The sequence below is a fragment of the Emys orbicularis genome, chromosome 11 (assembly GCF_028017835.1).
Source record: "Emys orbicularis isolate rEmyOrb1 chromosome 11, rEmyOrb1.hap1, whole genome shotgun sequence".
Classification (NCBI taxonomy): Eukaryota; Metazoa; Chordata; order Testudines; family Emydidae; genus Emys; species Emys orbicularis.
Window position 1 is genome coordinate 39,674,376 of NC_088693.1, and position 13,736 is coordinate 39,688,111.

Below are 13,736 nucleotides of genomic sequence, written 5' to 3' on the forward strand. Positions count from 1 at the left end.
CAAGTATAAATAGTTAAAACTCTCTCTCTCTCAATATAAGGGATTAAATATTCCTGACACAAATTAGTGGTGCTCTCAGCTGATTCTAGGAGCTCTGTCAGCCTTACTGTGCTTTGTGAATATTAATAGTTCTACTCACCTATTGTATGTACCAAGTACTTTGTAACAGTATAGCTGATTAACTGCTCTGCAAACCTCTCAAGTACTAACATTCTAATCCTTCACAGATCCATTTGTTTAAAGGTGTAAATATGCAAAGTGATCATTTAGAGGCCATCTATTCTACAGTGAGATTTCTGTGGTGCTCTTTGGCCAGTTCATTAGCAGAACACAAGAACACAAGTCTATTTAAAAAGTAAACTATAAAGAAAGGTTGACAATAAAGGCATTTTTGGCACACAGTATGGTAACAGCCATGAGTGATGGTACAGTAACAGTACACCACCCCAAGCACCACCACCGGTTTCTTATTCAAATGAAAGGGAAACCGTGCAGGTAAAGTATTCTCCTGAAGGCACAATTATGGATGCTGTTAGAATATTTATAAAATTTAGATGTAAAAATCCAACTCTAATTTTGAATATAATGCATACTGACTCATTTCAATCACTTAACCAAAAACAAGAATTCCCTTCCAGCTTGGAACTTGAATGTTCACTTTCAGCCTTGGTTGAATTGTTACTATTGATTTCAATACAATTAAAAAACCAGCATAACAGTTGTCTACATAGCATTTAAGGGAGATTTATCAAGTTGACAGGTCAGAAATTTAACAAAGTTACAGTAAACCTTCCCAAACATCCTGCTAATCAAGTCAGTAGGTTTTATATTGGAACAGGAGCAGCAAAGCCAGTCTATTTGCTAAAGCTAACTATGCACTATTACAACCCTACAAACTTTCTTTGAAGCCACATGTGTACACACAATGTTCTTCTCAGTTATGCTTATCTGATGCATTCCCGTTAAACAGTAAAGTGAATTTGCAACTCAGAAAGAAGGATTCTTGTAGGCTAAATTTTATATCTCAAACAAGATTTATAGCCATTTCTATTGAGCTCATCGCATTAATATCCAAGTACCTGATAAACATTAATGAATTAAGCTGTGGTTAAAAAACACAAATGGCAAGTCTTATTATAGGATACTAGACCTCACAGTGTATTTTTCAGTAGTTCTATGAATACAATGGAACAGATTTTCTTCCCATTTCTGGGCCCTTTGTGCCATTCGAGAGCAAAAGGGCCCAGAAAATTGTCACATCTCCCCTGCTGGATAACCCACAGCCATGGGGGCATACCCAGTTGGGAAAGAGCAGGCATAACCAGGTCTTACGCCAACTCCAGTTTAGGTGGCAGGCTGGAGCACACAGAGCTCTAGTGATCCCTGGATAGCTCTAAGGTTGGTCTAATGAACTACACATAGGCCAGCACCAAATGGGCCCAGAATCAAGGAACTGCAAACACCTCCTCTGCATTCTACCTCACTTGTGTTACACACAGCAGATACTGGGTGCAAAAGAGAATTTGGCCCAGTATGTCCACCATTAATTTGTCTAGCAGTGCATTTTTAGCCTACTCACCCCCATCACATTTGGGCCTAATTTTATTATACTACTGACTGAGATAAAAGGCCATTACCACCAAAAGACCAGTTACACATTTTGTTCATTCCAAGTGTAGCCAATGATTTTAGTTTATTGTATATGTTATGTTATGTAATGTTATGATTTACTAACATGTTATGTTACATATAATCACTGTATGCTAAATAGAGTTAGATTATAGAAATATAAGATTGATCAGTAGTTAGAAGGGATAATTATGTATTAGATATTTAAGTAAGTCGGGTTGTAATGCAAGGCCTACAGGCTGAGGCCTGTAAGATTTTAGCTTAGCCATACTAGGCCAGAGGCTTAAGAAATGCTTGACAAAAGTAAGCGACTAAAGAATGACCCTATGCCACAAGATGACCAGAAAAAATGTACCAATGGGTGATACTGCAAAAAATGTACTGTAAGAGTAATTTTTTGCTTACAAGATGCTCAGTAGTCACATTTTTCTAACACATGTCCTAACCGCAGGGTGCACTATGTGCATAAATACTAATGAAGTATAGTCAGAATCACATTATAAAAAGAGGGTGCCCAGATTAGGAAAATTGAGCTCCCCATGGGAAACTCCAGCAGGAACCATCCCTTTACTGATGATCAATCCATGAGAGACCCATCAGACCCTAACACTATCTAGGAGGATGTGAGTATAACTATATAAGTAACTTAAGCATATAGAAATTCTATACGGACCTATGCACAGGTAATCATAACTGATTGTAACTTTAACAAAAACTTGTCAAACAGACTAGACATTGTACTTATAAATGTATGTGTGGTCTCTACCCTTGGTCTTTGTGTCTTCCTAGAGACTCTAAATCTGAAGCAAGTAGCAGAGGTGACTTTTACTCTGTTAAGCCTGAAACTATAGCCAGCAGAGTCAAACCCATGGTGATGTAATACCACATTACAAAATTCACTTTAAATAAAATAAAAGGCTACAGAAGTAATTTCTAAACACTAACTTCACGTGAGTGGGGTGAGATTGTCCCACTATCATTACAAGGGAAATCTTGATTAGAAATTCTTTAAAAAAACATGGAGTATGTTATTTTCACTCCTACTGAACAATAAGGCACCTTCAAATCTTTATTTTGGCATTTACCTTTGAACTGAAAGTTTCTTCCCCAGTTGTTTAGGAGCCCTAAGCTAGATGAATCATTTTCTTTTTAATTCTTTTCAGTATATGTTCATCAAAGATTCAAATTAGCCTTCAAGTCAGAGAGCCTGGTAACAACTAAAACCCCATTGAGACAGACAGATCAAATTTGGCTACAAGTCGCTGAGCTGCATTAAGCTGTTTATCCACATTATGCAAATGTAATTAGCTCTCATCAAAATTACACTACCTCCCACCAAGGATAAAAGTGATCAAATTTAGATTAAATCAGATACAATGGCATACTACCATTCATATGGGACTGATGAACGAATATTAAATATTATCTATTAAGGGGAAAAAGGTTATTTCTAGAAAACATATTGAGAAGTTACCTGCAATGGCACCAGCTGTAAGGAGATTAAGCCCTCTCACGTGGCCATTTTCATCAGCAAGCATCAGTTTACTGTGAGCATAAACAGGAAAATAGATTGCAGAAAAGGGAATGTCTCGGAGGAAACACGCTTTTGCACCCTGTCACACAAAAAGGAAACATAATACAAACAAGTTATATAAATAGGGTTAGAATTAAAGGCTGGCAGGCAGCCCCAGGCCACTGGGTATAGACTGAGCCAAGGGGATCTACCAGATAACTAGTAAATGCAATATAATGTCTTAGGGAATGTAGTATGGAGATTTGAACATCAAAAGAAGCACAGGTTTCAGAGTGGAACATCAAAAGAAGCACAGGTTTCAGAGCACAGTTAGTCATTTGATGGTCAGCTCTCAGCTTCAGTGTTCATTTCTAACTTTAGCAAAAGAGTGACACTTGACAATTAAGGGCCTGCCATCAAACCTTAGATAGATAGTTTTTCGTACAGAAATGTACACAAGAATTTAGCCTGCAAAAAACCTTCTCTTAGCTGATCCTGCTGGCCTGGTGACAGGACATGTGCCGCCACACGAAAGATTCGACTGGGGCCCTTGCTTGCCACTTGCTCCACAGGAAGCTGAGAGCATTAGTGAGCATCTCCACTGACCCTCTCTGGCTGCCAGAAAAAACTGCACTGCAGGGCTAGCACAGTTTGCCCTCTTTCCCTATGGGAAAGTTGCCACAACATGGAAACTCTAAAGCACGGGAAAGTAATACGGAGACAAAGGATGGGGAACTTGACTGACTCTCTTGCCAGGAAAAAAGTACTCCTTGGTTAAAACTTGGCATACAAGGCCTAAAATCAAACTAAAGAGATTCCCTCTTGACACATGCTACAATAGCTGTGGAGGTGCTGTTAAAATACATCATGTTATTTGTCTGATACTGGGTGAATTACCTCCTGCTGCACAGAGCTCACCCTGAGGGTGAGCCATTGAGGCTGCAAAACTGTCTCCTCCACCCACCACTCCAGTCCACTCTGCCAGAATAGTGGCCACTGACTCTCTGGCTTTCCTACATAAGAGGCTCTGGGCCACGGGCCACATAAGAGTGATTCCAGGGCCTTGGGAGGTCGCACATTTCTAAAAGTTCCCCTCCACGCTGACCTATTTGGAGCAGACAGAGAGCCCTCCGCAGGGGATCTGTGGGGCTTAAGTGGTATGGATGGTCTTGTGGAGAGACACTCTATGCTTGGATGAATTTCACTCACCGTGATTACATGTTTTAAAACCAGTCCCCTTTTCGTATTTACTCCACTGAGCTTTGTATTCTTTTTTGTTTTAACTTATTCTCCTAAACCTCCTTGAGATGACTATGCAATTTTAAAGAAAGATAAAATTTGTAATAGAATCACCTTTCTAGCCACCACACACCAAAATGATTACTGCACTAAAATTTTGCCCCATGTACCAAAACATCGATGATATTTAGGGAAACATTATAGCTGTGTGAATCTAATCTAGTGAATTCAGAAGAAAAGCTGCAGCTACGGCGGCAAATTTCCACATTTTTACGGTACTACATAACTCCTTAAATAAATCAGCTAAACCAATATTTTGGAAGTCACAGCTGCCTATAGCTGTTGAATTTACGTATTACTCCTTGCACTGGCAAAGGATACAGGAAGAAATACTCTTCCTTGTTTAAGAAAACTAATCGCTTCTGCACCATTACATCTGATCTGTAATGATGGTAGTAAGTATACCTGCAGGGAAGGAATCTGTTGACTGGCATTCTGGTAAAGTACAGTACGGGCTTTTTTTTAAATGGAATTCATTATTGACAAATCCCACCACTTAACTTCTTAAAGATCTGAATCCTACTAAATTCTACTACTGTTTCACTGCTGCCAAATTATTAAGACAAAAAGAGGATGCTGCTGTGAAGATAACAATAGAGAGAACTGAGACTCAAAATAAATGTAAGACATTTGGGCTCCTAAACAAACACAAAAGAAAAGCTAAAGAAACTTTTCACAAAAGCCTTCAAATGAAATGATCCATGCCAGAAGCCAGCAAGTCTGCAATACAGGACTCCCTGCAGCCTGATATAAAAGCCCAAAGGATAGAACAGGAGAGTATTTTTATGTATCCCACCTTCCACTATTATGAGTATAAGGGCAAGTCTACACTACAAAATTAAGTTGACCTAAGTTATGTTGATGTACAGCCACTGCAGTAATTAAACTGCTTTTGCATGTCCACACTACGTTCTGTGTGTCGGTAGTGCGCATCCTCACCAGGAGCAGTGGCACCAATTTAACTGTCAGTGTGGGCACTGTGACATGGCACCTGAAAGGCAGTAACAGTTGATGTAACAACACAGAGTCTACACGGACACTGTGTCTACCTAATTACATCGACTTAAGTGCTATGCCTCTCATGGAGGTGGAGTTATTAAGTTGGTGTAGTGGGCAAGTTACATCAGTGGCAGCTGCATTTTACTGTAGACACTTACAGATTTAAGTCGCTGTAAGCTGTCCTACATCGAACTAACTCTGTAATGTAGACCAGGGCTAAATGTGTTGCGCCCCCCCCCCCCACTTTTCTACCATGGGGCTGCCCTGCAGGAAGAGTTTATTTTTAAATTTGAAAAGATTTCTTTGTTTTACAACAAAGTTTTTGTTTTAAAAGTTCTTTTAAATTTAGCATAAAGTGGTTTAAAAGTGGTGTTCCAGGAATGCTCAAATACATACCTTATAAAGACCGAAAATCCCCAGGTCTTTTAGAACAGTAAGGGCACTGACTCTGGGTCCTGTAGTGATTTCTCCTGCTACCTGCAACCGAATCTTTACAATCTCTAGTGGATTAGTGAAGATGACCTGTGAACCTCCTGCCTGCAAGACCAGAGAAAATGAATTACAGTGAATTCTATCATATCACACCAATAAGGGTCCACTCCTGCAAGGTGCTGAGTACCTTTGGCTCCCACTGAAGGACAACAGGGCCCTGTTACATTACATATATGCAATATGGAACACACTCCGTAAAATCCCTGTCCTGAAGTCTCCCATTCTTCTGCATAAAAACATGTGCTTTTGAAAGTACATTGAAACTTAGAAACAAAGGCAGACTACCAGGGTTCTGTATGAGTTTGTGATTTCTATTACAGTAATTCATTCCATTTTTCTTCTCCCTCGGACATCCACTTTTCTAAACAGTCACATTACTATCTAAAAGTTTATCAACTTTCATCCATATAAGATATCAGGTTAAGTTAATCGTAATGCTCTGCAGTCCAAGGCTCAGGAGACTGGAAACAAAAGAAAACTGCTCTGATTCACAGACAAAATTAGAGTCTATATCAAGTACAGTTTTGCCACAGAGATGAAGAATAAATATTAAAAAGGGAAATTTAATTGACCAATATTAGGGGAATGTGTATGAAGTTTACAATATGCAGTGACAGCTCAGAAAAATTGATATTTTAGTTGCCATAACTCTACAAAACTGAAAGTTATGAAATTTTGTACAGTTGTAGTTTATATGCAGTATAATAGACGGTTTCAATAAATGAAAAACGGCCAATGTGTTGAGGTGTTATTTGTATTTAGTGCTGCTGCCTGGGGGAAGTAAGCTGACTGAAATTTATATTTGAGGTTGTAATTTTAAATAATTGGCAGAGTGGTCAGATCTTTTGTGCGGAGCTTTTAATTGTTCTATCTGGAAAATTAAATAAATAAATGTAAACAATAGACATACCAATATTTCCAAATTTGTTACAAAGGAAAATAGATAGCTAGATACAGACTTCAGAGTAGCAGCCGTGTTAGTCTGTATCCCGCAAAAAGAACAGGAGTACTTGTGGCACCTTAGAGACTAACAAATTTATTTGAGCATAAGCTTTCGTGGGCTACAGCCCACTTCTTCGGATGCATAGAATGGAACATATCTTGAGGAGATATATATACACATACAGAGAGCATGAAAAGGTGGGAGTTGTCTTACTGGACTATCTTGATTATCACTTCAGAAGTTTTTTTCTCTTACTTAATTGGCCTCTCAGAGTTGGTAAGACAACTCCCACCCTTTCATGCTCTCTGTAAGTGTATATATATCTCCTCAATATATGTTCCATTCTATGCATAAGAACATAAGAAAGGCCGTACCAGGTCAGACCAAAGGTCCATCTAGCCCAGTATCCTGTTTACCGACAGTGGCCAATGCCAGGTGCCCCAGAGGGAGTGAACCTAACAGGCAATGATCAAGTGATCTCTCTCCTGCCTGTCTGTCCTGACAGACAGAGGCTAGGGACACCATTCCTTACCCGTCCTGGCTAATAGCCATTAATGGACTTAACCACCATGAATTTATCCAGTTCTCTTTTAACCTCTGTTATAGTCCTAGCCTTCACAACCTCCTCAGGTAAGGAGTTCCACAAGAATCCGAAGAAGTGGGCTGTAGCCCACGAAAGCTTATGCTCAAATAAATTTGTTAGTCTCTAAGGTGCCACAAGTACTCCTGTTCTTTTTGTAGATACAGACTTGCATCCATTTCTCTGACCTGAGCATGACACAGATTTAATAGCTGGCAAATTGTTTTTACATTATTAGCAAAGCAGAAGCACCATGGCTTGCTCGTTTCTCCCATCCACTCTTGCTGCATGAGCTGTTCTACAGATTCTGTATTTTAGCCTAAGACTTTCACAGAGCTGCATCTCAAATTTTACAGAGAGATTCAACATGACAGTTTATTCCAGAAGCATGTAAATGTACTTGAAAGTGACATGTTTAGACTTCTCTTTGGTATGCTGTAGGTACCACCCTTCACTTCTGGCAAAGTGCATGGTCCATCCCAAACGGATAATTTGTCTTTACTGCCTACCCCAATGTTCCTTTCTCTCCTCTCCCCCTCTTTACATTTTTTTATAAAACCATTTACAAATTTTATTTAAAACATGTGTCACTGAACAAGCCCAGCCTTACATTAATTAGTATTTTCCTCTCATTTTAAAAACTCTGAATCCCTTCCTCATAGCCCTTTTACCTTCACCCCAACCTATCAAAAACTTTACCTAAGGAAAGGGAGACTGCCCTGAACAGCTTCCTTTTTTATCATCCAGGAATTCAACTCACACTTTGTGAGCACAGTGGAAAAATGCAGGAACTTGCTTCTTCGGACAGCTATCCTATTTCCTACAAAGCACCCAAACACAGGCTTTGAGTACCTACTAATGATTTAAAATTACTAAGCTAAATATGCCGTTCAACCAACTCTCCCCTCCTGACAAGCAGTAGCTCATAACCAAATCCCGACACACCCAGAGTTGAAATCTGTGTTGGGGTTTGCCAGGGCTCAGCCTCTTCTGTCATGTGTAGTCATGCTGGCAGGGGTGGAGCAGCATACTCTACAAAATGTCATCTTCTGCGCAACATGACCTCGCACACAGTGTGTGTGCAAGGTCAGGCCAGCCGAGGGAGCAGCACACTCTGCAAAATGGCATCCTCTGTGCGACATCCTCTATTTAAGCCCCAGCATCATTTCTTTACAAATTAAGCACTAGACACGCCCATATATATTGGCCTATACATCTATCTCCCTAGCTCTCTTCAAAGGCAGGTGTAATTAAAGGGCCATGCAATATGGTGTGAAAGTTGGCAAATATGGGGTACTTCAAACCAGAGGCAGGATGACACTGCAGAGCCCCAGGACCCTTAATTTATCACTCACCCAGGGGTGAAAGTAACTTACAGGACTTACTGGTACTGCCGGAGTCCTGAGGGGGGCATGGCCTCAACCGGAAGAGGCGGGGCCTCTCAAGATTTAAAGGCCCCAGCTCGGCTGCCAGAGCTGCGGGGGGGATTTAAAGGGCTCTGGGCTCCCCGCAGCTGCGGGAGCTCTGAGCCCTTTAAATCCCGGCCCCAGCCTGGCTGCTGGAGCTGCCCCAGCCGCTGCGGTCCGGCACAGCGTACTGGCTCTTGCCGGTATGCCGGACCGGACCGGACCGGCTTACTTTCACCTCTGCACTCACCCCTTCTGTTATTTAGAGAGGGAATCAAACATCAACTCCTCCACTGATCACAACTGTAGACTGCACAGACTGTAAATTATTTCACTACTGATCAAAGTTCGCAATAAAGGAGAATGACAACCCTGACAATTAAATGGTCGTTATGCTTTGGGTCAACACCCCTGAACCCAAATAAGGGCAGTTCACATTTATCTTAATGGCATAGTTTCCCGTTTGTCATCATCATATTGGTTTACTTCTGGATAACTTTTTGAAGGATCTCTCTAGAGGAGTTAGGTTTTCAATTTTTCTTTTTCTGGAACACTTGATGCAACCATCAGGGAAAGTGACAACTTGCTGAGCCCCCACAGGCCAGCTCAATTTGACCCCAGCTCCTCTGTGATGAACTATATACAATAAGTTGTCTCAGTGCAATAATGCCACTAGTGTCCAATGCCATTTTTCAAACCTAGTTTCCTTCCTTCCAGTCTCCCTCCCCCTCACACACACTTAAAACAACAAAACAAAACAATGGATGATGCCCTGCAGGAAAAACATTTCAAAGTTTCAATCTAAACAAATTTTATAAAATTGCCAGCTGGCAAATTCTGTTAAATGATAACCTAATTCATTTTTCTTCCTGTTGTATTAAACCAACCAATTTGAAAACTTCATGATTTTCCTACATTCATTTATTTCAATAATTGTGGTAGCAATAATCTTAGGCAGAATGCTCGCGTTATAATGCAATATACAGTACCACAAAAACAATCCTCAAAGAAACCACAAATTCAGTTCTGCTAGACAATAATTTGTTAACTGCTCATTAAATGTGCATACTGTGTTTACATATATGAAATTCTGTTTTTTATTTTTAATCAGCTATAAATTAGAATATCCTGCAGGGCAGGCAAAATAACTGTCCCTCATTGCCTAACACCCAACACAGAAACACAAACAGACCAATTCAAAAACATTTCTATTTTCTACAAAAAATCCAATCTTCCTGTAATTAACATTCTCTTTCTATCTGCACAAGTGGCTGGGTCTCTGTTAAATCCCAACAAAAGCCTGCTTCTGAAGGGGCAGAGTTGCACAAATAGGAGTCTAATTCACACAAAACTCTTTAACCATTTTCTATTAAAAATGTGTGTTTTGATACACAGATAGCTGCATAACACACATCTACGAGGGGAGCCCTAACATGCGCAGGCTTATGTGTCATCATTAAAGCAGTATTTTGAAAAGTGCATGAATCGTACCAACCTCATTAACATTTGGCACACACAATATTCGAGATATTGACGGACTCCAATAACAGGCACACTTGTCACAAAGGTGACTTGGGAAGTTTCACAATATTTAAAAAAAAAATATAATAATATAATAACTACAACCACAAGTAAAACCCATTTTAAATGCTGCTCTTTAAGAATAAATTCTCTTGCCCAAACATTGATTTCTCAACACAACTTTATTTTTCATCCAGTGTTATAGGTGTGCCTGGACCTCTGCAGGTCTGTAAGAGTATGTCTGCATTGCATGCTAGCTTAAATCTACTTAGAATGGCTAAAAAAAGCCACAAAGATACAGTGGCACGGGCTTCAGCATGAGCTGTACAAGCATGCTGGTGACCCTGGATACATACTCACATTGTCAGTCTGTGCCATCTTTTCTTCACTGCTATTTTTAGCAATGATAGCTAAATTATAGCTAGCGCACATTTGCCAGGTTGTGCTGCAATCACACCTCTTACTACAGTGTAGGCATACCCCACAAGACACCCCACTTTCCCAAAATATTCTTACAATCTAAGGCCTGATACTGCAAACACTTCGGTACATAAGTAACTTTACTCATGTGAGTAGTTGCACTGAATTCAATGGGACTATTTGCATGAGCAGGGGTTTGCCAGATTGGTTCCTTGAACATATCATTTATGAGTATGACAAAAGAAGGAGGGAAGGCAAGACAGAGGACATTTACAGAAAACAGGGGAAGCACAAGTTAACGTTTTGGCAGTGTATGAATTGTAATTTTTTAAATTATTTTTATCAATGTATTGTTTGTTTTAAAGATTGTGAAAAGAAGAGGATTTTGAGGAATAAGGAAGAGGGGAGACTAAATTGGATAGGATCAGGGAGGTAATATGAGGCATAGGGAACAGCACGGAAGATAATGCAGAGGCAGAAAGATAGAAAGGAAGTGTTAATGGAAAGAAATTGGTGAAGTGCAGGTACTGCTTGTAAATCCTCAGTATTTGTTTGCAAATTGGTTGTGCAAATATTCATACTTCTTTTTTCCTTTTTCAAATAGTCCTATTTCTATTTATTTATTTGTATGTGTGACACAGTGTGTGCGTGTGTGTGTATATACACACAGACACACATATCTCAAAGGAAATTCAAGTACTAATATTAAAATTGGTTTATTTTTAATATAAAATTGTCCTTTTGCACCTAAATTACAATAGACACGTTAAAAAAAAAGTTGACAAATTTATTTCTGAATGGAGGTTATTCATACACATCAGAAATAACAATAATAAAAGCTTCTATTTAACCTTAATGTCACATAAAATAAAAACTCCACAAGGAGCAAATGAAGGAACTACAATTGACAGCAAAGGTTATGAGAGAAAAGATGTAGTTTGAGATCCCACAGCAAACACCTCATGACATGCCAAAGCCTGAAGGAAATACACAAATGACCCTACAACATGAGACCTCTTGCCCTTTCCAATTCCACCCCAGAGGCATATGCTACAAAGGGGGAGATGTCTGCTCCAAGCCCTTGTTTACTTCCTACTTGGAACTGCCACATCCTGGACCAAAACTATTTCCCCACTCAACCAACTAAAAGAAGAATATATTCTTTGATGTTTATGAAGTAGTCTGATTTAAAGAACTTGCACTCCACTCCCAAGTCAGGGCTTTCATTGTTCATACACCTACAGTAAGCCTACTACAATATTGCTAAATAATACACCCCCTCTACATTTAAATACGTATGTTTAAGATTGTAACAGAAATCAAAGCAATTTCAAATCGTAGCGGACTCTGCCCTTAACTCTCCTTGTACTTCCAACAGGCAAAGACGTGAAAAATGTACAACAGCACAAGTAAAGGTAAACTATCATCTCTAATTCTATACTTCCTGCATTTTTCCTCTTTGATAATTAAAAACAATTGTTTAAACATTTTATAACTTCTTTAGTTTTTAAAAAAAATATTTGACAAATGCCTACCTTGACAAGCTGGAAGGAAATGCACACAAAAAACATGAAAATGTAATAAATTCTTTTTTTGAAATAAAATCCAAGAAGTGTTTCAAGACTAGACAATATCATATTTGTTTTTTAGTTAAAAACATACAAAATGGTTTAAAAATAGGTCTCCAGAAATTAATTTTTATTTATTTAATCTTTTATAAAGCAACTATCAGCAAAGTGTTCAAGAGTCATACAATAAAAAACAAATTACAATACTTAAAAATAACCCACTATCCCAAATACACAGCCTGAAATCACAAATAAGTCTGGCATGAGGAAGAATCCAACAGCCCCACTAATAAGAGTAGGCCAAAGAGCCAGGTGGGACTTGCAATGTGTCCTAAACACAGACAACGAGGGACTGTGACACCTCAGTAAAGGAGTTCACACCAGTCCTGAGAAAACCCGGCCATGTCCTGGCCCTCACTGAGCCTAGGTACTGAAGGCAGACCTGTACCAGCTGACCATAACTGCTGGGCAGGGACACATTTGATAATACTCTGCAGTAAACTGATATATTTATAGACATCAGAAGTGAGAAGAACTTCTTCACTCTGTACCCCGAAGCAGATGACATTCACAGAAGCTGACCCACATTGAGGGTGGGGAACCAAGGTTCAGGATAGGATTCATGAAGCATCTGCAGCAGTGTTCGACTTTCAGCCAGCACAACTATTGAATATCCTCACTTTGAATTCTCCTGCCCTACCTTGCTTGGAACAGGATCCATATGGAAAAGGTACTGCACATGTAGAGGGAAGCACTGACAATCAACTGGCATTGTTTCAACCACCTAATCCTGTCAGTTTTCTACTTTAGGTTTTAATGAGTTGCCAGCAGTGTCCTGGATTCAACACTAGTATTCGTGAAAAGAATAAAAGAAGCTGAAATGGCGTGAAGCAACAGTGCAGACAGAGCAGTCACCCATTTGTAAGCTATCATGTGACCTATGGGGGCTACAAGGAAGAGAATGTGGTCTCTGAAGTAGCTGAAGTGAGGGCAAGTGGCCTGCTGTCTGCACCTCCTAAAAATGACTGGAGGGGCAGAACAGGTGCCATCTTCCCCTAAAGATGCCAAAAAGGGAGCAACAGGACTACTAGACACACCATAATACTCCAGAGAGAAGTAGTAGGCCAATGGCCCATCCCCCAAGAAAATAATTCCTGAGAAGACAGCCAGTTGGAGGAGAGGGTTGTGTTTGGATAGCAATGTGGGGAGTCCTCAGTTTCAGAGGAGCATCTGAATTTTTGAACCCTTATATGAAAATCAAAAATCTCAAATTTTCACGTTTTCTTAAAATATGATAAAGAAGATCCTTCAGATAGGGGACTACTTATCAGAAATAGATATGGCCTTTAATTCAGTTTTTACTATG

At 39.6% G+C, this 13,736-nt stretch overlaps 1 protein-coding gene across 1 annotated transcript in view; it reads right to left on the reverse strand.

Moving 5' to 3' along the window:
- The window catches only part of SLC25A12 (solute carrier family 25 member 12), an 81,231-nt gene that overhangs the window by 2,100 nt on the left and 65,395 nt on the right, over positions 1-13,736 (reverse strand). The window contains exons 14-15 of the mRNA XM_065413224.1: positions 5,837-5,977; positions 3,104-3,242 (exon numbers count right to left, since the gene is read on the reverse strand). Of these exons, the coding sequence (XP_065269296.1) occupies positions 3,104-3,242; positions 5,837-5,977 (280 nt within the window). The remainder of the gene's footprint in view (positions 1-3,103; positions 3,243-5,836; positions 5,978-13,736) is intronic.